The sequence below is a fragment of the Camellia sinensis genome, chromosome 14 (genome assembly GCF_055761805.1).
Source record: "Camellia sinensis isolate YWXY chromosome 14, ASM5576180v1, whole genome shotgun sequence".
Lineage (NCBI taxonomy): Eukaryota > Viridiplantae > Streptophyta > Magnoliopsida > Ericales > Theaceae > Camellia > Camellia sinensis.
Window position 1 is genome coordinate 36,231,085 of NC_138974.1, and position 26,454 is coordinate 36,257,538.

A 26,454-nucleotide genomic window follows, 5' to 3' on the forward strand; every position below is an offset into this window, starting at 1 on the left:
TTTTTAGTAAATTTTTTAGTTTTTTAAATAATTTTTTATTTTTTAGATGTATCTAACTTAAATATAGTTAAAAAGTAAAATATTTAAAAAAATCAATAAATAAACAAAAATATAAAAATATAATTTTTTTTTTTTTGTATTTTTAATATTTAATGCTTTTTAAAAAAAAAAATCATAAATATTATGCTTAGTGTGTATAAAAAGTAAAATATTCACTTAAAATATTAAAAAAAACTATTTAAAAAAAAATTCAATTTTCAAAAAGTTGAATTCAGGAAAGAGCAACTAAACAGATGAAGTATTTGGGAATTACAATTTCAATCCTCTCTCTCTTTTCTCTCTCGATTATGATCAAGAATTTCGAAACAACAAGGTCAGCCTTCTACTTTTACTGCTCGATTGTATGAAAAAGTTGGTGCACAGATCATTTTTGGTTGTGTGGCTTGTAATATGGTCCAATTTCTTCACTCAAATGTCTGCCCTAGAAATTGTGTGTATTTTCTATCTTAAACACGCCTTCATGCTGAGATTTCCTGCTGATAGAAGTGACAATTTCATGAAACAGTCCCAAATTGTAGAATTTAGGTACGAAGGTTTGAAGTTTTGTTATCTCAAGGTATAGTTTTTTTTAATTATATCTATGATTTGCAATCAATCACTTATTGCTTTTCAAATTACTGTAATTGTTTTTAGTCAATGACTTTTAGTGATATTTCCTTGGTGGTTTTTCTTTTCCCTAAATTTTTGTTACCCATGGGAACAGATTATCTAACTTATTTTGACTTAGCCAATTTTCTCTTTCATCCATGTAGTTAGTTTTGTTTGTTTGTTTTTAGATGGCCTAAAAACTATGTCTTAATCAACTGAATGATTAGCTTTTAGTTGTCAACTACTCAAAAGTGGTGGTTTTCTCTGTTTCTTAATTTTGGGTATGCCCTGAATGTGTAACTTATTTGTTGGGGGAAATTTTATTTTCATTCCTAGTTTCTTTGTTTACTCTCTCATTGAAACTTTGAGGGTATTCTTATGCAATGTGTTTGTACATAGCTAACTTGCTACATGGGTGCATCAAATGTAAAATGATTATATTTGGTGGGATAATCGTCGCACCTTCCTCCTTTGTCCAATTTTCCGATGTTCATTGATATAGAAGTTATTAAGGTGGCAAGAAGGGCACATGTAGTGCATGATTTCATATAGATATTATCTATTTAACCATCTAGAGCTCCTATCATACTTACTTCAAATAATACATAACAAACATTAATGTGTATTAATTGGGCATTGTTTTTTAATACATAACAAACATAATGCATTCATCTCCTTCTCTTGATTACCAAGTAATTGAAGTTCCGTGGACTGTAGCTACATAGATTTCTGAGAATTATATGAAAATCTGAAGCTAGGGCCATGTCGTGTTCTATGGAAAGGATGCATGTCGGTTCCTAGATCAGAAAAATAATAATTTAACATGCTTTATCTAAATGAAATTAGGCTTGCTTTCACTAATGTTATGGAGAAATAATAAATCAAAATTCCTAAAAGTCCCAAAAGTCCCAAGTTATATACAACTTATGCTTACTGTTGTCTTAGAATGGTGAAGGCTTGGCATGTCAAAGTGACGTAGTGAATTTAGGTATTTGATTCTCACTGTTGTCATGCCTGATTCAGTGGTCTAAATATCTACTTATGGCTTGAATACTATGAGCAGCTTTTGATACTAATTCTGTTTATATTGCCATTATGTTGGTTGCTATTTGTCTTCTAGCTTGTTGAATATGGAAGGCAGCAAATGGATAATTTCTATAGAAAAATGCTTGGGAGCACTAATTAGTGCTCCCACTAATTAGGTGGCAGTGGGGCCCGCCATGAATGATGTGATGTTTTGATCTTGGAGTTGTAATTTTTTTTTATTTTTTTTATTTTTTTAATGCATTAGTGCTATTAGTGGTGATATTTTTAGTGGGATGAATCATTGTTGATTTCTATATAGTTTCTACTAGTGCTTACATTACACCTGAGCCTAGTGGTGAGTTGGTTTAATGGTATTTCTGAAATCTATTATTTGAAATTCAAGTTTCTGGTCAGAAATTACAAAAATCTAGGAAAAGAACATATATATGCCATAGACTGGTTTTAGTATCAACAAAATAGTGATTTTTGTACGTAATAAGGGATAGTCATCTGTGATGGTTTTCTTAGATGCAGCAACGACCAATGAAAGCAACTGTAGAGAATACCTTTCAGGGGAAAAAGAAAAAAAAAATGGAAGCACGGCTAAAGGGTGATTCGATATAATGAAGATGGTGCAAGACCAAGAGAAAAGCCAGAAAGAATGTGATATAAAGTATAATGCACTGTAGCATATGGGCCTGGCCCCTGGGTGTGGTGTGATGAAAAAAATAGGACTTGCACCAGAGTATTCGGATAGTAAGCTCTGTTGAGTTGATTCTAGGAAAACTAAATAAGACAACAGCCGTTTTCAAAATTGTCGAATGCTGTGCAGCTATGTAACATACATTGATGTCTCATGTATGATGGATGAGTGGCAGGAGGAGAAGGTATGTACAAAATGACTGCATTTGGAGAAGTTGGAACATAAATAATGTCAACTAGGAACAAGATGAAGGTCAGCTGAAAGGGTTTGGTAGTGCAACAGAGGTATTCTATTATTTTTCTTGTTCCTTCAAATGCTAACCAGTTTCAGAGCTATTTCCAGTTTCTTTGATATTAATTCGAATTTTATCGTTCTCATTAACAACACTTGGATTGACATATTTTTCTGCTTCTGAATTCGAGGCACTCATAATTAGAATTTCATAGAGCTGTGTAATGAAAGTGTTGGAGGCCTCTCTGGTGCATACCAGTCATTGTTAAGTTGCAGTACCCTTCAGAAATGCTTCTAATTGAATGGTAAAGATGCTAAACTCTGATGATATATTAGGAAACTAAATTATGGGTTGTTCTTATCAAAAATAATAATAAAAAAATTTTTTTAAAAAAAACAGAAACCAAACACCCTCCATTAAGATGCTGTTATATCTGGAACAGCATCTTACAATATGATTGGAAGTAGTGACCGCCTTTTTTTTGGTATCAGTGCTACCCATGATTATGAGCTGAACCCTAGCTTTAAAGTCAACAATTGAAGGATCACAATTTTCTATCACTTTAATGGATCTCCACTGGGTGATTGTGTTTTTTGTCATTTATATGATTCACAGGTTCTTGAATCTGGTGCAATATGGATGCCTGAAGAGTTGGTGATTCTGCATGCCATAATACAATGGTGAGGATATTTGTCTTTGCTTTTTGAATTTCAATTGAATGCTATTGTCTTCTTATATGTCATTTTAACCTTTTTCGGTAAGTTTGCAAAGGACAGTTTGAGTACACGAGACTCCCGTCACTACATGGTTTAGAGAATGTTACAAATATTGCCCCACATGCAGAGAGGTTATTTTTGTAGCTTGAACTCATGATCCGCCAAGACCTGCCCTCTTTTCTTGTAAGTTTGATCACAAACATGTTATATGCACCAACATGAAATTATACCATGTGGTCTGGTGTGCATGTTGACTGACCTCTTGCAGAAAAATTTTCAATCATAAGAAAATCTTTTTATCTAAGAATGTTTGATTTTGATGAGTTTAAAATGTAGGCATCTTTTGTATGCCACCTTAGTGAAATTAGTAATAATAATAGTTAAGAGCAAGAATTACTTGTCAAAAATTTTAAGAGTGCAATAATTACTATATTAAATAGTATTGGGAAGTAATGTTGCAACTTTGTATTTCAATTTTCGGCGCTCGTGACTTCTTGTTCACCTTCCTTAAAACCTTTCTCGTGAGCCTCTTTTGAGGCCAGGTTATAAAAAAAAAAAATGCCCATTGCCATTAGGCAGTGGGGTCCTCCATTCTCCTCCACCATGTTCACATGGGCCTATGTTTGTTTGGGCTCATTGATGACTGAGCTCCCTTTTTTGTACTAGGATCAACAGCTCAGGCCCAGCTGTGTTTGAATATTGAATTTATAGAGAAAAATAAAAAATATATATCTTACTTCATTTCTTTTTTCCCTTTTTTTTTTTTTTGGTGGTCTTGATCCCTGCATTTGTTTTGCTTCTTATTCTTTTTATTTATTTGTTTTAATTAAGATATTTCTGTTGACAACTTTAAACCATAATACAACCTCAATTAAACTGATTTAGGGCTTAGTCATCTTTGACACATGAGCAGGATTGGAATGCAGAGCAAGGTTTGAAGCCCAATACTTGTGGGTGTAGACCAAAAAGGTTTGAGGAACAGCCCAAACATGTTTCTTGAACCCCTCTTTATCTTCTCCAGCTTCCATTAACCATTTTTTTTTCTTTGCTCCTCTACTCAGTCTTGAAAATAAACCATAGAAAAAGATGAAAAAACTGTAATGATGCCATACAGGTAGACATATATGAAGATGCATATATATATATAGAGAGAGAGAGAGAGAGAGGGCTGGGGTACTGCACGGGATAGAATCTGGTAACAGAAGAACCCGTGAATAAAGTGTGGCCCGCATTGGGTATTCTCCCTTTTGGACTCTCCTTACACCATTGGGAAGCAATTTTATATATATATATATATAGAGAGAGAGAGAGAGAGAGAGAGAGAGAGAGGTGGTAATCATAGCTTCACAAGAGTACTTCTGTTGGCAAAATAAAACATGAGAACAGTAGATAGTTCCAACTTCCAAGTTGGTTGGATTAATCAACTTTGGCATTGGCAATGATGGATCTCCCATCCCATCCCATCCCATCCCATCCCATGCTAGTTGGATCGTACATTTATTAAACATAGAAAAAGAAGGGGGGGAAAAGAAACGCAAACAAACAAACAAGGCCTCTATCTGTTTGCCTTGACACTTATCTTGTTTGTGACTGTGTTTTAGTCTAATAGTAACATGAGAGCTATTGTAGTATATGTTTAGAACTTAACACATCATTGGAAGTTCATCTTGTATCATTTAATCAACTTTAAATCCTTTGTCCTATTCTTTATATTATGTCATATTAAAAAATATATATATATTAAAAAAAAAAATCCGAAATCCTTGTCAAGTGATCTATCATATGATACAATGTCAATCACAACAACAAAAAACACTGGTGAATTTTTTATTTTAAAATTTTTAGTTTCTCAAATCAATTGTTGTTTTCAATTTTTGGCAACTGAATGCAAACAATGGAAATATAGACAAAGTACCAGATTCGATTGGAAGGTATAAGTTGATGTCTAATGTTTACCTCATTCAAGTATAAGTTACGAGCTCGGTGGGTTGTAAATAATAGAATTTGCAGTCATAGAAGTGATGAAACAGAATATCTGTATCCAACATGTGGTTCGGTGACTCGTAACTATCATAGTCATAATTATGGAACCACGTACATTTCTCAAGAAAAAATAAAAAAGCATTCCAAAAAATAGAAAATAAATAAAAATGACTTGATTGTTATTAACTCCTGAACTATATTGACTTTTAGAAATGTTTCACCAACAAAAATTTATTAGTGTTTTTTTTTATTTTTTTAAACTCTAGATGTGACGTGTAGTTAAGGATGACAACAGGATTGGTATGTGTAGGGGGGACGCTTACCCCATCCTTGGTCCTATTGGTGAACGTTGTCTTTATGTCTAATCTTATTCCTGACCCTTTTAATTTTATAATTTGTATTTTTGATATCAAATGATTAAGAATGCGATTTCAAAACTCACAACGACAAAATCAATATAAAGGTTAAATATGCAAACTTAAAAGGTTGATTGGCGCTGATTAGAAAGAAAAGAGGCATGGTATATATGTAGTATAAAGAAGGAAGAGGTGGGGGACTAATTTTATGTACACAAATAATAATGAAATTATATTAAAAACTATCACAAAAATTATTGGATTTTCGTCTTTCATCCCTAACTCGTTTCATTAAGATAAGAGTGAGTTAAGTATTTTTATTATTTTTACTTGCAGTTGAAATTTAAAATCAGAATCACTAAAATAATATGATTGGAACAACTCATACAAGTAAAAAAATCATAATGTTTGGAAAATGCGTATTAAACAATTGAATTGTAACCAGACAATTGTATACTTAGATTGAGGAAAGGGTTGATGAGTATCTATCTAGCAAGTAACAAGTACCAAGTACCTTAACTTTTTTTACTTTAAAGGGTGAATCAATGTAATATAAACCTCACCTTATCCCAAAAGAAAAAGGAGACATGAATCTCACTAAAAAGCAGGCCCAACTGAGAATCAAAAGAACCCACATAGGATTCCGAGGATTTATAAGAGAAAAACTTACATATACGTACATATCATAGGGTCAAAATATTATATGGATCCTATTGAGCAACGTTAAAAAAATATTTTTAAAAAGTAATATATAATTCATATATACATAAATATAAATCTGATCATATACAAATTGAATCTAAATTACACAATTCGAATTCACTATGAGGTTTTATGGATGAGTTTGCATGGTTGCTTTGTGCTTTACCAAGCGTGTAAAAATAAAGGTGCGTGATGCTGTATTTAGGTCACGCATGTCCTCTAATAAAAGGGTATCCTTTATACATAATGACATTTTTGGCCATTGGTTTTTCTTGAAATCTCAAGTAAATGCTGTTTTGATTTTGATAAGTGGAAGGGTAAAATGGTCATTATATATAATAGCCCGGTGCCTTTTGATTTGGGTTTGGAATAAAAAAAGCTAAAAAGGGGAGAAAAGAAGAATACACCTTCTAAATTCCCCAATGGTGGAGTTTGGGTTGAGAACTTTCACTACACACTAGGATGTGAGAATAATTACAAAAGAAAGACAGAAAGGGAAATCATGATCATGAAAATAATTGAGAGTGGAAAATTCATAAAGATTCCTCAAACCCAAAAATCAACTTATGAAATAATAATAATAATAATAATAATAATAATAATAATAATAATAAAGATTTATTAGACTTTACCCCTCAACTATCGTTAAATATTATTTTGTCCCTTCAATTTTAAAATTTTATATTTAGACCTCTTAACTATTAAAAATTGTACAAAAACTCCTCTCTCTTTTTTTCCTAGAAGTGAAGCAAATTTGAAAATTAAAGTATCTAAATGTAAAATTTTAAAATTATGAGGATAAAATGATAGAGGATCCAATTTCTCTCCTGTCCACTAAAATGAACTGCACTTAGTGGACTGAATTGTCTAATCCAGTCGTCAAGGCTAGTCACAAACCTCATTTCAATAATTTATTACATTTATTTTTATGTTTTAATATGTAGATCGTCTATGAAAAATCAGATTGATTTGACAATGATAGTCACAAAATTTTACTATCTTTGTCTTCCAGAAAATAGAAGACAATAATGATTTTGAAAGTAGTCTGTTATTTTTTTTAAGACAAAGATGATTAAATTGTTTGACTATAGTTATTGAATCAATATAATTTTTTAGGTAAACTATCAATAGGTCTTAATAGTTAAACTTAATTTCCATCAAGACCTATTAAAAATAAGTCTTAGTAAAATTATTGCTAAAAATAATTTTTTTGTGACAATTTTTTACATACGTCGCTAAAAATTGACAATTAATAACTTTTTTTTGTCATAATTTTTATAAATTGTCATTAAAACTTACAATTATTGACTTTTTTATGACAAATTTTTCTCATAAAATTTATTAGACAATAAGTACACTGATTAGGATTTACATGTAAGTTTCTCTGATTTTTTTGATGATTGATCCACACACTAAAACCTAAGAAAATGAACAAAATTGATCATTGAAATAGGGCTAGTGGTGGGCCTCACCAGCTGTATTGGAAATAAATTGGGTTCAAAATGTAGATTGGAGAGAAGCTAGGTTCAAAATGATATCAATGATAATTAAGGGAAATAAAGCGTAATTAACTCTTAAGAATAATATTAATAATATTAGAGCTGAGCAAGAAATCTGTGAAATCCGTAATCCGATCCAATCCAGTCCAATCTAGTAGGTTTGGATTGATTTTTTGAATCCGTGGTTCGGTTCCGTATTGAAAAATTAAAAATCCGTAGTTCACGGATTGGTTCCAGATTGAATCTCACGGTTCCGGATTGGAACCGATCCGGACCGTATACAAATAGTTTATATTTTTATTATACATCCTCTTGCATAGTATCTTCTCTTATTTCATATAAAACTTAAATCCAAACCTAAACTTGGATAGTATCTTTTTTTATTACTTTTGTTTGCTAGTTTTTAGTGTTAATTTGTAATAGTCTAAATACTTATGGTGGAACTAGTTTCTTTATGATTATTTAAATTCTAGAACAGTTTGTCGCTATTATGAAAAGACATGTTGCTATTTTGAAACTAATATGGTGCTATATTTATATTTTTATAAAAATAAAGTGTTATATATATATTTTTGTTATTTAATTATATAAATCCGTGGTCCTAAACCGATCCAATCCGTATTTAAATGGATTGGTTCCACGATTTAAACGGATTGGATTGGTTCCAATTTTTCAGGATCCGTAGATAACGGATTGGTCCTGATTTTACTCCAATCCGGTCCAATCCGGACCATACTCACCCCTAAATAATATGAGTTATGCTATACAAATAATAAAATGAGGGGGCAGTTTGGGTCCATAGAGCTCACCACAGGTCCCGTTTCGATGATTCAAACTGTTCATTTTGTGAAATATTTCGTGTATTTTATCCAGACAAAAAAAAATTAAGTCGATCCGATAACTATAATTTGTTTAATTTATTGTGTTTTTCATTATAAAAATAGACAACAATTGTGTTTTTAAAAAATAAATCATACATTTTTTTATAATAAAAGCAATAAATTGAACATGTTGTATTTATCGAATCGACCTAATTTTTTTTGTGGATGAAACACGAAGTATTCCAATAAAATAAACTGTTCGAATTATCAAAACAGGGCCTGTGGTGGGCTCCACAGACCCAAACAGCCACCTCTGCTCCAGATTTTAAACCGGAGGGAATCCTCCTGTTAAAATAAAATAAAGGTAAACTATAATAGATCCTAATAATTGGATTTAGGCCAAGTTTGGCAACCCAAAAATAATCCATCTTTTTATCTTTTTATCTTTTTTTCATCACATCACCTCTCTACTTTTCTACACATCTTTTCGTAAAAAGATAAAAAGTGCACTTATCAAGTCCTATTGAAAATAAGTCCTAGTAATCGTCGCTAAAAATAATTTTTTGCGACAATTTTTTGCATATATCGCTAAAAATTAACAATTTGTAACTTTTTTTGTCATGATTGTTCCTAAAACTTGTAATTAGTGACTTTTTTGTGATGAATTTTCAAACTGTTGTTGAAAGTTGAAAATTAATGACCTTTTTTGTGACGATTTTTTTAATTTGTCGTTAAAACTTATAATTAGTGACATTTTTGTGACAAGTTCAAACTGTCGATGGAAATTAACAATTAGTAACATTTTTTTAATAATGTTTGATAAAAACATTATTAATTCTCACAGGACCTATTGGATAATAAGTTCACCTATCAAGAATTACACATAAGTCTCCTAAAATAAAAAAATATACAAAAAAAATTATACACAATGATATGACAAGATAGAGGCCTATCACTTTAAAACAAACAACACATCAAGTTAATTGTTAATTGCATAATTATATACATTTTTTCTGTAAGCATCGTCACAAAAGAAATGAAATCTGAGCCTCCGTCTAATGAAATCTAAGTGTTGGTCCAAGTATAATTTAATTCAATAATATTGCAGCATTTAATGTGAGTTATGATAGAGCTATCTGTTTTCAGAAGATAACGAAATAAAATGTTTCTAGAGCAAAAGACAACCTCGCAAACACTTAATACAAAAGCAGCTATTGTTGATTTGGCAAATTGTTGTAACATATAGATGTACAATTTTGAATATAGAAGATTTTTACAGATGGAATATAGATGTGAAAGAAAAAGTTCGTCTTACATGTGGGATTCATTATTGTATCAAAGTCATTTTAAGAGATTATTAAAGATTTATTTGATCATTAATTTTAGGGTCTTAAGATTAATTGAGATACGTATAAATTAATTTAGATATTTCATTATAAAAAATAAAAAATAAAAAGTGATAATACATTATTAATAAGAATAATGTGAAAGTAGATAATAATCACTGAATCAACCATTTTAGTTGTAGTGTGTGGTAGATAAAGTTTTTCAAAAAAATATGCACAAAATTTGTCTACAAAATATATTTAAAATTTTATTGTGCGATTTAGATTTAATTCATATATAATGTAATTCATAAATAAAATTAATTAAAACCATGTAATAAATTTTTTGATATATTTATATGGATGAATTATGTGTTATTATTAGGTTTGGAGGCACAAACCTCATCTCTAGTGTATTTTGCCCTTTAGGCTTGGCCTTCTTGTTAGCAATCCCTCTTTTATAATGGGGTTATATATCATTCTACTCAAATCAATGTCCTTTTGGGATTTGGGTGTTTTATAACAGGAACAAAGGAATCGACAGAAAAGTGCCAACGTCATAACTCAAAAGAAAATTTCTCAAGCATTAAATTAAATATAAATAAAATAAAGGAGAATTACATATCAGTGACATTGGAAAAAATTATTTACAAATATGCTAAACGTAATAAATACTAACAGTTAAAATTATATTTTTTTTTTATTAATATGTAATAATTATTAAAAATTTCTTTTGAATAGTAATTTTTTTTATAAAATAACAATACCATGTAGTGGGACACAGATATCTTATAACAGTTGGGGTCCACATGATATGGGATTCACACTTAGGCACCGTTTGTTTTGGGCTATAGGGAGGGTATTGGGACTAGTAATACCAAGGTATTACTAAAGCCCCTGTTTGTTTGCAGAGAAAGCCTTGGGACTATTAGTCCCTTGGTATTGCTAATACCCTTGGAAGGGGGATTGGTAAGGAGGAGGTAGAGATGGTATTAGAAAATAGTGAGGGGATTAAAAAAATTTTTATTTTTTATATATTGGGAATTTTTTTTAAATATAATGTTTAATTTTTTATATTTTTTTATTTGTTTTATTATTTTATATAAAAATAATTTAACAATTCCTCATTATTAATCCCCTCACTATCAATCCCATCACTATTAATCCCCTCACTATCAATCTCCTCACTATCAATCCCCTCACTATTAATCCTCTCACTATCAATCTCCTCACTAACAATCCCCTCACTATTAATCCCCTCATTATCAATCCCCTCCATTCTATCTCCCAAAACAAACAGGGCCTTAAGACTCATTCTTTGTGAAACATCTGTATTTGATCTCTATATTCCTAACATTGTTCATAAAATAATATATAATGAATTGTACAAAAAATAAAGAGAAATTTAGTCAAAACACTTCTATTGGACCTTTATTTGGTGAAAATGACAGTTCAATTTATTTTGTTTCATAAACCCGTACAAAGAAGACACATAATTGAGTAATGACAAAGTAAAATATTTTCTTCTTTTTTCTAAGACAATATTGTAGAGTAACATGTTACTGTAAACCAAAGTAACACATTACTGTGAGATGTTGTAACATGTTACTCTTAAACAGAGTAACATGTTGTAACATGTTAGTGTTTACATCAATTTCGACGGTAATAAAAAAAAAAAATTTAAGAATTTTATAGTCAGCATGGATCTTATTTGATAGATCTTGATAAGAGGATTGTAAAAATATTAATTTTATCAGAAACCGACATCTAAATCAAAAGTTATATTTTTTTAAAAAATTAATATTTTGGTAATAGTGATATGTGTTAGATTTTTCGACAAAATTTTTTTTGTATTTGTCCTTAATGTATTAAAGTTTTATTATTAGAGGGTTTTGACCAAATCTCTCAAAAATTAAATAAATAAATAAATACAAGATAAAAACTCAAAAAAAATATTTCAAAATTTATTCAAAAAATAAGTATGGAATGTAAATTAAAATTTAATGTGTTATGAACCACACATAATGAATAGAGTTATACATTAAAGTCTTGTTTGGAAACAAATTATTTTAATAATTTTTTTACTTTTTATAAAAAGATGTACAGAAAATTATAAAAAATGATGTAATAATTTATAATGGCTTTTTAATTTTTAAACTAAAATAATTACTCCCCAAATGAGGCACTACAAAAAAAAATTCACATAATGAACATGAATGTGGGGTCCACTATATAAGAGACTCCACAAGTGAAATTCATCCTTTATTTCACATATATATTATGGTGGTGTTTGGCAAGTTGGGTTTGGAAAATTCTTTGGTTAAAAATTACAAAAAGAAAAAATAGACTAAAAATAGTCAATAAAATAAAATATTATATCAAATTTATAATTATTTTACTTTTTCTTTCACAAATATCATATCTAATTATAAAAAAAAATCTAACCATCTTCTCAAATATAAAAATTTTGACATAATAAAATAGCTAAAAATTAAAATAACTTATTAAAATAGCCAACCTTCCAAGCTTGACCTATATTATGTAAAAATTGTCTACACTTAAATTTATTTAATGAATTTGGTTCACATAATTTAAATTTTAAATAACTTTCTTGATATTTTTTTAATATATATTTTAGAGTCATGAGAATACATGGGATGGGTCCGTTGCGATTCTTCTTGGTCTTTGTTTTGGTTGGTTGGCCTCACCCACCTCCTTCTCTCTCTCTCTCTCTCTCTCTCTCTCTCTCTCTCTCTCTCTCTCTCTCGCAGAATTATTGATTTATATTTGAGTCATATAGCCTCATTTTCACCTTGATTTCTTTTTTTTTTCTTCTCTTAAAAATACTCTAATTTTCTCACCCTCCATCTCCTTAGTCTGTCACTGTAATCATCACCTTCTGTACACCATCTCTATCCACTGATAATGTTTCCTTTGTACACTGTCTCTTTTTATTCACATATATAGATATACATGGATGGCTACAAAAGGATGGGGTTATTGGGCAGCGGAGACTAGTCTTGGAAGCACAAAAAAAAAAAACTTATATATCTGATCTGTTCTTCTTCCATATATGCTTCTGATTGCATGGTGTGGGTTTGATGGGGGGGCTTAGGAGGAAGAGATTGGAAAGAGATATCTGAATTTTGTTGCAGAGATGCTCAGACAAGCAATCCAATTCCATGGTTAGATAGTGACTTTGAGAACAACCCATCATCATCATTATCATCATCTCTTCTCTTCACGAAATTTTGCATTTGCTTTGCCCACACAAAAACCCACCCATTGTAGATGCCTCTCTGTGCTCAAGTATCACTGCCACCTGTTCAACAAACCACTACTACTGCTGCTTAGTTGTATGTATCTAATAAGGCTTGTTTGTTTGTTTTGGTTCTCTATTTTTGGTTTGTTGTTCTCTACCTCTTTGTTGTTTTCTCTTTAAAAAACCTCTAGTGGGTTGTTACAACGAAGGCTTGGTGTTTGTGTTTGTGGTGGTGCAAGAAATCAAACAAAGAAAGAGATCAGAGTAGAGGGTCAGTTTTTGGTTTTGGTTTTGGTTTTTTGTTTTTTTCTGTTGGAGTCTTCTTCTTCTTCTTCTTCTTCTTCTTCACAGGCAATATGTTTCCTGCAGCAGTCATGTCTAACTCAACTTCTTTGTCTGGGGAAGCCAGTGTTTCTTCTGTTACTAGAGTCCATGATTTAGCTTCCTTAAATCCAATGGTTTCAACCATTTCTCATCACCAACCACAGAAGATCAAGAAGAAGAGAAACCTCCCTGGAAACCCAGGTAAGATTCAATTCTTTATCTTTAACATCAAAATTTTATATTTATTTTTTTGATTGGCAAAAAAATAATAATAATAATAGTTACTAACGCCAAAAAGTTACATCAAGATAGTAGGGACTAAAGATGAAACTACATCGTTAAGCACATATCTGGGTTGACACATGCGCTCGCCAATCACAAGCAAAATCTTTAACTTTTCATTTTTTTATATATGATTTGACCTAGATTTCATTGTGATCTAACAAACTTTATTGAAATGATGATGCAGACCCAGATGCTGAAGTGATTGCATTATCTCCAAAGACCCTTTTGGCAACCAACAGATTTGTGTGTGAGATCTGCAACAAGGGGTTTCAGAGAGATCAGAACTTGCAACTTCACAGGAGAGGACACAACCTTCCATGGAAGTTGAAGCAAAGAAACAGCAAAGAAAACAGAAAGAAGGCCTATGTGTGCCCTGAGCCTAGTTGTGTGCACCACAATCCTTCAAGGGCTCTTGGTGATCTCACTGGAATCAAGAAACACTTTTGCAGAAAACATGGGGAAAAGAAATGGAAGTGTGAGAAGTGTTCAAAGATCTATGCAGTTCAATCGGATTGGAAGGCTCACTCTAAAACCTGTGGAACAAGAGAATATAGATGTGACTGTGGAACCCTTTTCTCCAGGTAAATAAATTACATTACTCTAAGTTCTCTTCTTCTTTTTTCTCTTTTTAATTTATGTCTTCTTTTGGGTTTGTTTATATATCTTCTGCTTGTTTCAGACTGTTTGTTTTTGGATTGTTCTTATAGTTCTTACACCAGGGTGTTTTTAAGCTTTGCATGGAATATTTCAGTATAGTTTCAATGCAATTGACAGAGTGCATGAAAGTGGTGGCCATTAATACAAGTGTCTGTCACTGGTGACATTAATTACAAGAGAAACTGAAAGCACTATATCTGAAATCTAAATTTGCAAATTTTGTACTTAAAAAAATAATAAATAAATAAAAAAAAGGCAAAGATGAAATAAAAAGGGACATCAAGACAAACTTTGTTCTATTCGTGTTGCTCTAGCAAGTATTGGATTTATTAGTCTTTTTTTATAGACATCATTGTCTTAATATGGATTTTATTTTTAGCTTCTCTTTGAGGGTGAAGAGTGTTCTGGTGTCGAGCAAAGTCCATTTTGAACATGTTTGATGCAATTTTTTGCAAATTAAAAATCGATAATCAAAAAACAAAACTTAAAAGCATCCATTCTTCTAATATTTAGATACTCAATATTTTTTTGTTTAACCAAACAATCTAATATAAACTCAAAATTTTAAAATTTATAAATGACTCGTATAAACTGTACAAATAGGCCTTCGTTTACCCATGTCCCTGTGAAAGATGATGATGCTGGCATTTTGAAGTGGTTAAACAAAACAAAGGTTGAATTATGTGTAGAGAGAGAAAGAGATAGTGGTACTACTTGGTATATATGTATGGGCATTGGAACAGACAAACGTTTGGGGGTTGCAGGATTTCTCATAGCTTTGCTTTTTGGTACTACTTCGTATAATGCAGTGACTGCAGTGACGCAGTCCCAAAAACAATGATGCAATTTCTACTCTTGTCTTAAGAAAAAGTTAGAGAAGCCTTGTGATTCCCCTTTTTTTCATTTTTTTTTTTTTTTTTTTTTTGGTGGGAGGGGTGTTCATTATTTGAGAATCCGTGAATATTTCATGTCCATGCCTTTGTACAACAAGGTATTATGTGTTTTTGTAGCAATGTCTTGTAGTAGTATGTATACCAATGTGATGATGGTTGATGTGCTATTATTAGTTTTGATGTATATATATATATATATATAAGTATATATAAAGAAATATTTTGACATTATTTGATTGTTAACGAACCGTTACGATTTGGCTAACATAAAATTGTTGAATACTACTTTTATATGAAATGATATAGTTTATTATGATTTCTTCATTTACTATTATTCTATAATTTTTTTTTTAAAAAAAAAAAAAAACTATTCACACATCACTCTCGATATGTTTTATAAATTATATATATTTACAAATCATTTTCTTTTAGCCAAACAAAAAAAAGTGTAACGTGTATTTTTAGTACGAAGCAATGCTTCAAAAACACCCAATAATTTTTTATTAGAGACCCTCTGAAATTGTGAAATACCATAATGATAAGCAATAAATCTGCAAATATATCTGATTTGTTGAGTTGCCCTCCTTGCCTCTCATTACAGATTTGTTTGGTGAATCCTCGCTTACCTCTAATTTCAAAAAAGAAATGTACAGCTCATGTGAGAGTGATTTATTATTATATACTAAAATTCTGTATAAAATTCATATTTGAATCACATTACTCTTTCAATTATCAGGTTTTTTAAAGTTTAAGGCATCATAAACTAATGCTGTAGAAAATAAATAAATACAAAATAATAAATAAGCCTACTTTTTAAACCTATTTTGTAGATCTAATGATGTATTAACAAGATGATTAGCTGACAATTAAAAAATAAATAATTCAAAAAATTGACTTAGATTTTTAATAGAGTATCACATTATTAGGTTTAGAAAATTAGTTTAATTTTTTGACCCGAATAATAATAATCAAAAAAAATATTGTATAAACTTTTTATTCAAAATGTTATCTGTGCCCACTTTTTGCATGTATATATGCACATCAGACAATTGTTATTGCTCTCTCTCTCTCTCTGTCTCTCTCTCTCAAATTCCCATTATACTTTAAATTTGACCCACAAAGTAAATTCCTCTCAGTTATGTAATAATGTAAGCTTTATGACTTCTTGGTCTCTATCCTACCACTGTCATGCATGAATTGTTAGCCTAGGCCTCTTTCTATACCCCCTTCTCGTTTAAAAACATGACAAAGAATGCCCATTTCTTGCATCATCGTCACTGTGTTTTCAAGAAATTCTCATGACCAATGCATGGTTTTCTGTGCTTTAAATTTCATTTTGTCAAGCGTCTCAAGACCCAGTAAAATTAAATTTCTTAAAACAAAAACAGAAAAAAGAAAAAAGTGAAGAAAAAGAACATTTTTGATGTAGATTTAAACTTAGAATGTTGTGAGTTACACCCAAAATGAATGTAGTCTGTTGATGTGGTTTTCTAAGTATTTTTTTTAATAATTTTTCTGATTATATAACATTGTTGTTCTTATAATTTTTCTGGTTATGTGTTATTTATATATACCAAAATATATGTTAATTATACACATCAATTTCAACATTTATGTTTTCCTTTAAACTATCTGACGTCCATATTGCATTATTTGATTGAAACCAAGTTCTAGAATTCATAACTGGATGATTGATTTGTTTTTTAAAAAAAAAACAAAACAAAACAAAACGAAATAGCTATATACTCCTGGCATTTCCCATGATCAACTGCATATTTGCTTACCTTTGCTATTGATTTTGAACATTCTATTCTCTCTCTTTTTCATGTCAAATCAACAGGAAGGATAGCTTTATTACCCATAGAGCGTTCTGTGATGCATTGGCTGAAGAAAGTGCTAGACTCACTGTAAACCAGTTTGAAACCACCACCAACCCAATTGCCCAACCCTTCCATCATCTCCTCCACCCACAACCACAAAACCCTCCTCCTCCTCACTTCCCTTTCTCCTCCATCCACCACCACCAACACTTCCCAAACCCACCAGCACAACAACACATTCACATCTCTCTCAACCCATGGGAGGACACAACCCAAAACCCTATCCCTACCCTCAACCAAAACCCACTTCATATCAAGCCCGAAACCACCCATCTCCCTATGCTACCACCACCACCCATCTCCTCCTCGTCGTTTTTCCAAGAACCACAACCACTAACCCACAAAAACCTGGTTAACTCACCCTACCGAAACCTACCCACCTCATCGAACAATGCCACCTCATCAGCCCACCTCTCAGCCACCGCGCTCCTCCAGAAAGCCACCATCATTGGCCACGTGGGTGGAAGAGGCACCGGAATGTCGCCGCAGGAGTACCTGAGTTTCGCTTCTGGGAATCTTGCCACGTGGCAGAAGAGTGACAGGCTGACCAGGGATTTCTTGGGCTTGACAGGAGAGTGTGGCGGTGGCAATGGGGGTGGTGGTAGTGTTGATGCTAACGTGAACGTGAGGAATATGCTATCGTTCACGGGGGGCGTAGAGTTCCCGACATATGAGCGCGACCACTCGCTGTTGAAGGCCCAAGGCTTTGGGTTTGGCGAGCCAGCTGCCTCGGAAACATGGGGCAATTGTTAGAAGCAGAGCAGCATTTGCTACGGAGGGGTAAAACAGTCATTCCAGCTACCATCTTGTCAAAATGACAAAAAATATCCTTCCTAAAAAAAACTTTTGTTTTTTATTTTCTATATGCATGTCTTTCTATTATATAACTTTCATCAATGTTTTTTTTTTTTTTTTATAAATGTATTTTGTTTAGTCGGCAAAAAATTGCTATGGTAGAGGGATTTGCTGCATTTCTCTCTCTCTCTCTCTCTTTATGAATTTCAACTTAATGTCTTTTAATTTCTTGTTTTGAATTATAGTAAAGGACAGAGTTAGAGTTTGGAGTGGTTGGTTGTGGTGTTTATATTTCTCCCAGATTTTTAGCCTTTCTTCTCTCCTTTAAAAAGTAAATAAGTGCCTGTTTGATACAGCTTAAAAGTTACTTATTTCAGCTTTCAGTTTAATTTAAGTTATTTTGATGTGTTTGGTTTAGCTTAACAATGCAGCTTATAACTTTTTATAAGTCAGAAATCAGCTTATTCTTTGAGTAGGGCAGGAGATGCTTAATTTATAAGTCAAAAATCAGCTTATGTTCATAGTTATAAGTTATAAGCTGTTAAGGTATAAGGTATAAGTACTTTCCCACAGCTCTATCAAACAGGGCCTAAATCTCACAAATAGAGTCAATAGACAAATAGAGTAGAGTTTTGTGACACAATTTTAAATAAATTTAAAGTTGAACAATTAAACAAGTTACCAATTGTTTTTTTGAGAAATAATATACACTCTTATTTAATCAAAATCTCAGAGACAAGATGACAAAAATAAAAATGCTAAGGTGATTATTAATGTTTTTGTATGTGTAAAAAAATATATCGAGATATGTAAAAATTGTATAAAAATATATAAACGTGCATTGAAACTTTAAATTTTTTAATATTATTTAATTCTTAACACACGCTTAATAAATAACTCATTAACAAAACCCAAATATAGGGAAATTTGGCTATAAACCCCCTTTACCTTCCTTTCATTGTTAAAAGAACTAAGAAAAAAATTATACTTTCTAAACCCCCTCATAATTATAAAGTCTTGCATAAAGGACAAATTTATTATTTAAATATTTTATATGACTATTATACCCACTCTCTTCCCCACTCTCTTTCTTTCCACAGATGGCCTTTTCAAGAAGAGCGACGAGCTCTGCAACTTGTGCAGCACCGAAGCCGCCGTCATCACCTTCTCCAACACTGGCAGCACCTTCGCCTTCAGCAACCCCTCCGTCGACTCCGTCCTCGACCGTTACCTCTCCATGACTTTATCATCCTCCAAAGCCTCCGCAAGCTTCTCTTCCCTCTTTCAACATAGGGTTTCAACTCAAATCTGTGCACCATGAACGATTCCAATCTCTAATCTCCCGAGATCGACCTACGTGAAACGTTGTAGAATCGGCGAATCCCTCATCAGCAACTGTTGATCAAACACAGTTCCTGCAAATCGCACTGATACATACATATATATATGTTTTGAGTCTTTAAGATCGGAGATTTGAATGATTTTTAAGTAGAAGAAAAACCTATTACATCAAGTTTTCGACAAAGAATTCGAATTATAAAAGAGTACAGAGACGAATCGCGCGACTGTTCAAAATTTTCATATTTGAACACAGTTCTTCAGATTTTTCATATATATATGTGTGCGTGTGTGTTTGTGTGTGTGTGTGTATGTGTGTGAGAGAGAGAGAGATTTTTCATTTGGATAATGTTGTTAAGTTCTTAAATTGATCTATTGATGAGTTGTTACTATGTTCTCTCAACTTTTTGTTGTAAAATTGTTTTTGATTTTGATAAATTTTTGTGTCGTAAGTGAGCAATATGGATTGTGTATATGTAATAGATAACAAAGAAGCCAAAAAGGGGATACGAAAGAGGCAAGTAACTGTGAAGAAACAGAAGAATAGTGGTTGTGAATGATCTAATTTCATTTGATAGAACTAGAGTAAAATTTTATTCTGGTTCTATTGCTCTGTTTTTTTCATTTGACAGAACTAGAGTAAAATTTTACTTTTATACAGAGTAAAATTTTACTTTTAGTTTCAGAGTCTCACAGTTTACTTGTTTTTCAGAGTAAAATTTTACTTTTATACAGAGTAAAATTTTACTTTTAGTTTCAGAGTAAAATTTTACTTTTATACAGAATAAAATTTTACTTTAGTTTCAAAGGGTAACATTTTACTCTTATTCAGGGTAAAATTTTACTTTTATACAGAGTAAAATTTTACTTTTAGTTTTAGAGTGTAAAATTTTACTCTTATTCAGAGTAAAATTTTACTTTTATATAGAGTAAAATTTTACTTTAGTTTCAGAGTGTAACATTTTACTCTTATTCAGAGTAAAATTTTACTTTCATACAGAGTAAAATTTTACTCTGAAATACACAGTGAAGATGGCTTAATAGGAGAGCTGATAGATATGAGGGTATTATAGTAAAATAAACAAGTTTTAAAATATTAGGGGGTTTTGAAAGTACTTATATAATTCTTGTCCTTTTGAAAGACAAATTAAATAGTGAGGGGGCTATCACCAAATCCCCCTAAAATATAATGTAAGAGTCATAAAAGAAAATATGAATATTATTTTTTTATATACTATAAATTCAGATTGAGATCACATCTACACGGAATCCTCTCACAAATATGTAACATGAGAGATGCTATTAAACCAATGTAAATGAATAATTTTTCAAAAATGTTTTTTACTATGAAATATTATTTCTAAAATCATTCTAAATATAAAGTGTATGAAATAAAATATACTTTTTTAAAAAAAAATTATAAATAATTTTTCTAAGATTTAGAAGGAGTAAACTTCCAAATCCGCCTCATCCACTTCGTCAACCCCTTCAGGTTTCTACTAACCCCCCCTAACAGCCCCTAGTAAATATGAGAACAAAACAAACCATTTTATGGTACATTTTCTCGAAATATCCAAGGACGTGACCATACCAGATTCGCGAACAAAACAAACTGTTGCTCATGAATTCCGTTGGTCTCCAATAATGTTTTTACAATAATTTTGTAATAATTATAATTATTGTAAGAGTAATTGCATTTAAACTCAACTTATCTATTTAAGCTACTATTTTGTGTTTCAAGGCTAAACTTACCAGTGTAATTATTGAAGAGATAACCTCTTTTTACTCTTTTTTTTTATCAAGGAAAAAAATATATATAAGTGCTACAGACAAAAATAGAAAAATATTGACACTATGTTCTGTCAATGGTGTTTCTGGAATTGCATTTTTGTTCATGGCACGTAGACTGTAAATGAATCGAGTTGTTAGTAGATTCAACTTGTTCAGGAGACTAATATTATATAGTCCCAAATAATTACACCATTCGGTGACACTACCTAATAGAGTCATACTCTATTCAGTTCACTGAAATGAAATGAGAATAAATGAAATAGAATGGTTATTCTTTACACGCTCCTATAGAAAAATCATTCTCTTGGAATGATGAATGATAATTTCATTTGTAAAATATTTTTAATTAATCAAATATGAAATAAATATTTTAATTGAAATCATTCTATTTTATTTTATTTCAATGAACGTGCAGATAATTTTTCGTGGACGAAATGGTTTATACCTTAGGATGCGATGGGCAGTGTCGGTGGAGCTCCATAAACTGCAACTACTCTTTGCGGATTGACAGGTATGCCCTTCGACCCAATCCAAATTTGATCATTTCATAGTAAGTTTTATTTTTTTATTTATGGAAACTAGTTCTTTTGTTAGAGCCAGCCAACTATTTACTAGTTAAAATAAAATAAAATGATAAAACAAAAGGTGAGCATTTTCTCTATGAACTCCTCAACAATAAATCATTCTTCATATATTAGACTCTAATTGTGAAAATAATTTTATTCAACCTTCATAAAAGTTGGTAAAATAAAATTGGACTCTCTAATTCCAATCAGCATGTGATTATAATCAATAAAACAACTTTTTGAAATTTGGTTTACATCTACATACATATATACGCATATAAATACGATAATATTAATTTCTTCCTCCATGTATAAGATAGCATGTGATTAGCCATTTTTTTTATGTGTGGTATTATTATTTTATTTTATTCTTTAACCTTTTTTCATGATGAGAAATTTATTTAATTTATATTCATCGTTGAAGAGTAAACTTCTATTAATAGGTACATTCCAACGTTTGGCAAGGTCATTTCAATCTCTCTCATGGACTCCAGTTCATTGAAATTGATTGATTAACACTGAAATACACCTTAATATCTCTTTCTCCTATCTCTCATGTTATCAACTTGCATTGAAATAGTTCATGTTGACTTTATAGTTCCTTATATATATATTAGTTGCCAATTGCTAAAAGGTCCCGTTGAAAATAAAAACATCAACAAAAAATGGATTTATCAATCAAAAACAGACAGCCCATATTTTTATATAAACATAATAATTTATCCTATCACGCTGTGTTTGATTGAGAGATTTGAATAGGGATTCAAAAAGGAAAAGGATAAAGTTATGTGAAACTAAGTGAAATATAGTTATATTTTATTCGTATTTCAACTACATTTTCCTTTTTCCTTTTCAAATGCCTCCCCAAAGGAAAATGTCTTGAACCCCCACCACCCCCACTGTTTTTTGATTGGCTCAATTTTTATTTATTTATTTATTTATTTTAAAGTCTTGCTCTCACAGCCCCCCACGTGGAGGTGGGGGTGCTGGGGTCACCCCCAATGGGGGTCCTCAGCACTGTTGTTCCCCAAATCCCCCAACTAAACACAGCGTAAGAGTGGCCATTAATACTCTTTAGATTTCAATGTATCTCAAAACATTTTATTTCATAAAAAATGTTTGAGACCTCGAAATAAGTTTTCACAATTCCACCCATAATAATGTGTCAATATAAATGTAAACTTTTAATTTGTCCCACACTCATATAATCCACATAACCAAAAGGGAACTAAGTCCAAATAACCGACTAGTCTAATACTGTGTTTGGTTGAGAGATTTAAAGAGGGATTTGGAAAGAAAAATGAAAAAGATAGGTGAAATATGAATAAAACATACATATATTTCATCTAGTTTCATACACCTTTTCTTTTTCCCTTTCCCTTTCCCTTTCCCTTTCAAAATCCCTCTCTAAATCCCTTAACCAAACACAGTGTAACTAAATCAATTTTGCTATAAACACAGAAATCAAACACAAAATCAAATACGAAATACATATACATTCTATATGGAAAACGCTAGGTATCCCAAACAATCTACCAAATGTTTTACAAAATCTTTCATATGAGTGTGGGACCCACGCAAACCTACATGTGTGTGGGTCTCACACCCATGTGAGAGATTTGATAAAACATTTGGTAGATTATTTGAAATCTCTAGCATTACTCATTTTATATTCAATTATGTGACAGTTTTATGTTCCTAGACTTACTCCCAACTAAATAGTTCTTAGTGGAGAGGAGCGGAGAGACAGAATGACCAATAGGGAGAGAGCATTCTGGAATTTATCATAATTTCAGGGGTTGTGAGTGTAATTTACGTGAAGTAAGCATAGCCTTTTGTAAAGAGGAGTAGAGAGAGGGTGTGAAAAAATGTTGTAAGCGTGAGTACAAAGGAGACTAAGTTCGTTTATTTGTTTGTGCAGTGTTGTGGTGGTCCGAAACTATAGTGGTGAACAAGAAGACCAAAAGGAAAAAGAAAAGAAAAGAAAAGAAAAGAAAAGAAAGTTCGGGATTAGAAAATAAAAGATGGGGAAAAATGTCAACGGTTATGAAAAAGATGCTCAATGCAACTTTGAATTTTATATACACTTACAAATTCTGAGTCTTTCTTTTCGTTGATGACCCCTTTCTCAAATTCTGTGCAGCCTTTGATTTGTTTGGCAGCAGCCTCAACAATCTTCTCATAATCTTCAAGTACTTTCTCCCTAGTCGTCTTCCACATGGCCCACCACACTCATCAAATCCTAACCTGCGCATTACATGTACAAAAATAAATAAAATTAATAAAGTTTGAGAAAGATAAAAAGTAAATGAAATGTATTTCATTTTCTTCTAAGATCCAAATGAGCAATGTGCTTTGCATCAATATATACAGTCCCTTCAAAATTTGTTACTGATGGGTGCAAGTGGTTGGGTTTCAACTAAAAGAACATAACCAGGAATGTTGAAACATGACCCCATGTTTCAGCTAACATACTAAATCGAAGGAAGCAAAAGATTGTAACAGTTCTACTCAAGAAAACATCACTAGAGGGTTAGGAAAAATATATCGTATTGTCAATATTTTCGTCAAATTTAGCACAAATTTTGGCAGTATCATTTGTGCCAACTCAGCTCACTAAAGAGAGGGTTTTGACCTATTGGTCTAAATGTGAGACATCCTTACGACAAAAATAAGTAATGATCAAGATGTGCCAATTAGACATTTGCACCAGTAGAACAATATTGTATTCGAGTTGCTTTTAGAAAGAGAGAACCAAGCACTATAAGAGAATAGGGAAATGGTAATGTCAAGATGGTAAGGGGATCACACATTCCTCTTTTAACAAGGGTATAAAAGACCAAAATAGTCCTGCAAAAGAAGTACGTGACACCAACATTTCTGTGTGGTTATTATTATAATAGAGAAGTATATTCAACATCTAAAGGGTGGCAAGGGATCTGGGGATTAATGAAAGGCGGGGTTGGGGTCATGGGTGTTATGGTATATCCAAAGCTTTTAGAAAGTAGATGTAAGTTGCAGGCTTAAGGTACAAACCACATACCATTTGCCTTGTTAAAAAAGACCCTGCATCTTTTTATCTCTCTCTGTTGCCACAAGCAAACAAATGAAAAGGTTCTATTCTATTCCTTTCCCTCTCAACACACTTGCATATGTCATCTTCCATCAGGGAATCTCATCTCAACAGAACAATCTTTTCTTTCTTTTTCTTCTTCCTTCCCATGCAAATAATTACTAAATCCTTCTGCTGCAAATCCCTATGCAACTCCCTCTTTTCCACAACCCTCTTGAGTATATCACACCAATTCAACAGCTTGCATAGTGAGGCATCTTTCGATGGTCTCTTATAGCTTCACATATGATAGTTTCCCTTTAGCCTGGCAGTTACTTTCAAAGCCATTGTTCACTTGTACTAAATAATTTTCAATGGTTAATTAATCTAGTAGTACGCACTCCTAGACAAGAAAGAACCTAACAAGAGCAAAGAAAAGATGGTCCAGGAAGCTCCACCAGAAAAACAACTACGCCACAAACCCCTGTTAGGTTCAGCTTTTCATCTATTCACTTTCTCAAAAACAATTTGTAGGTATTAATTTCGCTTAAAGCTACCAACCAAACCAAATCAAACTAATCCTTGTGCTAAATATTTAATAGGATAAGACCTCATGCTATACTATGTACCAGGTAACCTTTTCAGACAATGTGGTAAAATCTCCCTTCCTCTATGTATCCACAAAAAGATGTTAACAAGCTAAATTCCAAAGATTACTGTGGTGCTTAGCTTTAAACTATCTACATTTCCAACATTAACAGCAAAATTTCAAGCTTTCTGGGCCTTTAGTGCATTTTTTTTTTTTTTTCATTTCAAGTTATCAAGTTTTCATACCATTTCACTCCTCTACTAACACCCATTGATAAATACCCTGTTCCTTGAGGAAAGTTATACAAATTGTCATTCACATCGAAAAGATAAACATGTCTTTCTCAAGAGGGACACTGACAAATCAGCAAATTTTAGGTGTGAACTTGTTCAATCAAAAGCATCAACATGATATCTGAATTTTGAACGTTACAAAATTTAGGGCGATTCAATGAAATTGTACAACCAATCATATAACAAAGACAAACAAAACATGTTCAAAGCTGAAAATTCAGCAATTTTTAAAGATAATATGGAACTTCTATTCTAAAATACAGCAACTGACTCACATATATATGTACTAAAAGAGGGCAAAAAGCCTTTGCAGGGAATATGAATCAATTTGCACTCTCAAAACTGATGGCTGGACCAATTTCTTTATGGAAAGTCCATGTCGGCAGTTAACTCATTGAACTAATGGTTTTGACCCAACAAAGTTAATACCCAAATATCGATCCAACATGTTCTCTGAGTGCCTGGCATGGAAGATATTGGACACTAAAAAATTGTGTCAGTTCTTAAAATTATACACACACAATAAAAGACGAATAGTACATTAAAATTTCCTTTATTTTGGACAAGGTCATTTCTACTGGAGTTTTAAAATATATAAAAAGTTATTTGTTCAATTATGGGTAATTCAAAGATCTTGCAAATATTCACATTGATTCTCATTATGGAGATGAAAGTGGAGATATAGATGCAAAGGTGAGTAAAACAAGCACATGCAATG

The 26,454-nt window shown here is 31.7% G+C and overlaps 1 protein-coding gene and 2 long non-coding RNA genes across 10 annotated transcripts; 2 read left to right on the plus strand and 1 right to left on the minus strand.

Moving 5' to 3' along the window:
• The first annotated feature begins 256 nt into the window (after positions 1-256).
• Positions 257-6,852, plus strand: LOC114320142 (uncharacterized). 5 transcript variants are annotated; one of them, XR_003649710.2, is made up of 4 exons: positions 257-373; positions 2,203-2,661; positions 2,800-2,913; positions 3,225-6,852. It is a non-coding gene; the product is annotated as an uncharacterized LOC114320142 (long non-coding RNA). The 5 variants fall into 5 exon arrangements; XR_003649712.2 differs by having other exon boundaries at positions 277-373; positions 2,209-2,661; XR_003649709.2 differs by lacking the exon at positions 257-373 and adding an exon at positions 1,982-2,029.
• A 5,831-nt stretch (positions 6,853-12,683) lies between these two features.
• Positions 12,684-18,372, plus strand: LOC114320141 (protein indeterminate-domain 12). Of its 4 annotated transcripts, none has more exons than XM_028267252.2 (4): positions 12,684-13,544; positions 13,643-13,798; positions 14,067-14,463; positions 17,273-18,372. In XM_028267252.2, the coding sequence occupies exons 2-4, from the start codon at positions 13,648-13,650 to the stop codon at positions 18,063-18,065; spliced, it is 1,341 nt and encodes a 446-aa protein (XP_028123053.1). In that variant the 5' UTR covers positions 12,684-13,544; positions 13,643-13,647; the 3' UTR covers positions 18,066-18,372. The 4 variants fall into 4 exon arrangements, with proteins under 4 accessions (XP_028123053.1, XP_082760180.1, XP_028123055.1 ...); XM_082904054.1 differs by having other exon boundaries at positions 12,839-13,544; positions 13,646-13,798; XM_028267254.2 differs by having other exon boundaries at positions 13,028-13,367.
• Positions 18,373-18,948: 576 nt separating this feature from the next.
• Positions 18,949-24,025, minus strand: LOC145806648 (uncharacterized). Its single transcript, XR_014349962.1, has 2 exons — positions 23,894-24,025; positions 18,949-19,534 (listed from the first exon to the last, which is right to left on the minus strand). It is a non-coding gene; the product is annotated as an uncharacterized LOC145806648 (long non-coding RNA).
• Between the last annotated feature and the right edge of the window lie 2,429 nt (positions 24,026-26,454).

Coding starts and splice junctions, on each gene's coding strand:
- LOC114320141 (XM_082904055.1), top strand. CDS start 13,630: ATGTTTCCTGCAGCAGTCATGTCTAACTCAACTTCTTTGTCTGGGGAA. Junction 13,799..14,066: donor AAACCTCCCTGGAAACCCAG/GTAAGATTCAAT, acceptor ATGATGATGCAG/ACCCAGATGCTGAAGTGATT. Junction 14,464..17,272: donor TGTGGAACCCTTTTCTCCAG/GTAAATAAATTA, acceptor TCAAATCAACAG/GAAGGATAGCTTTATTACCC.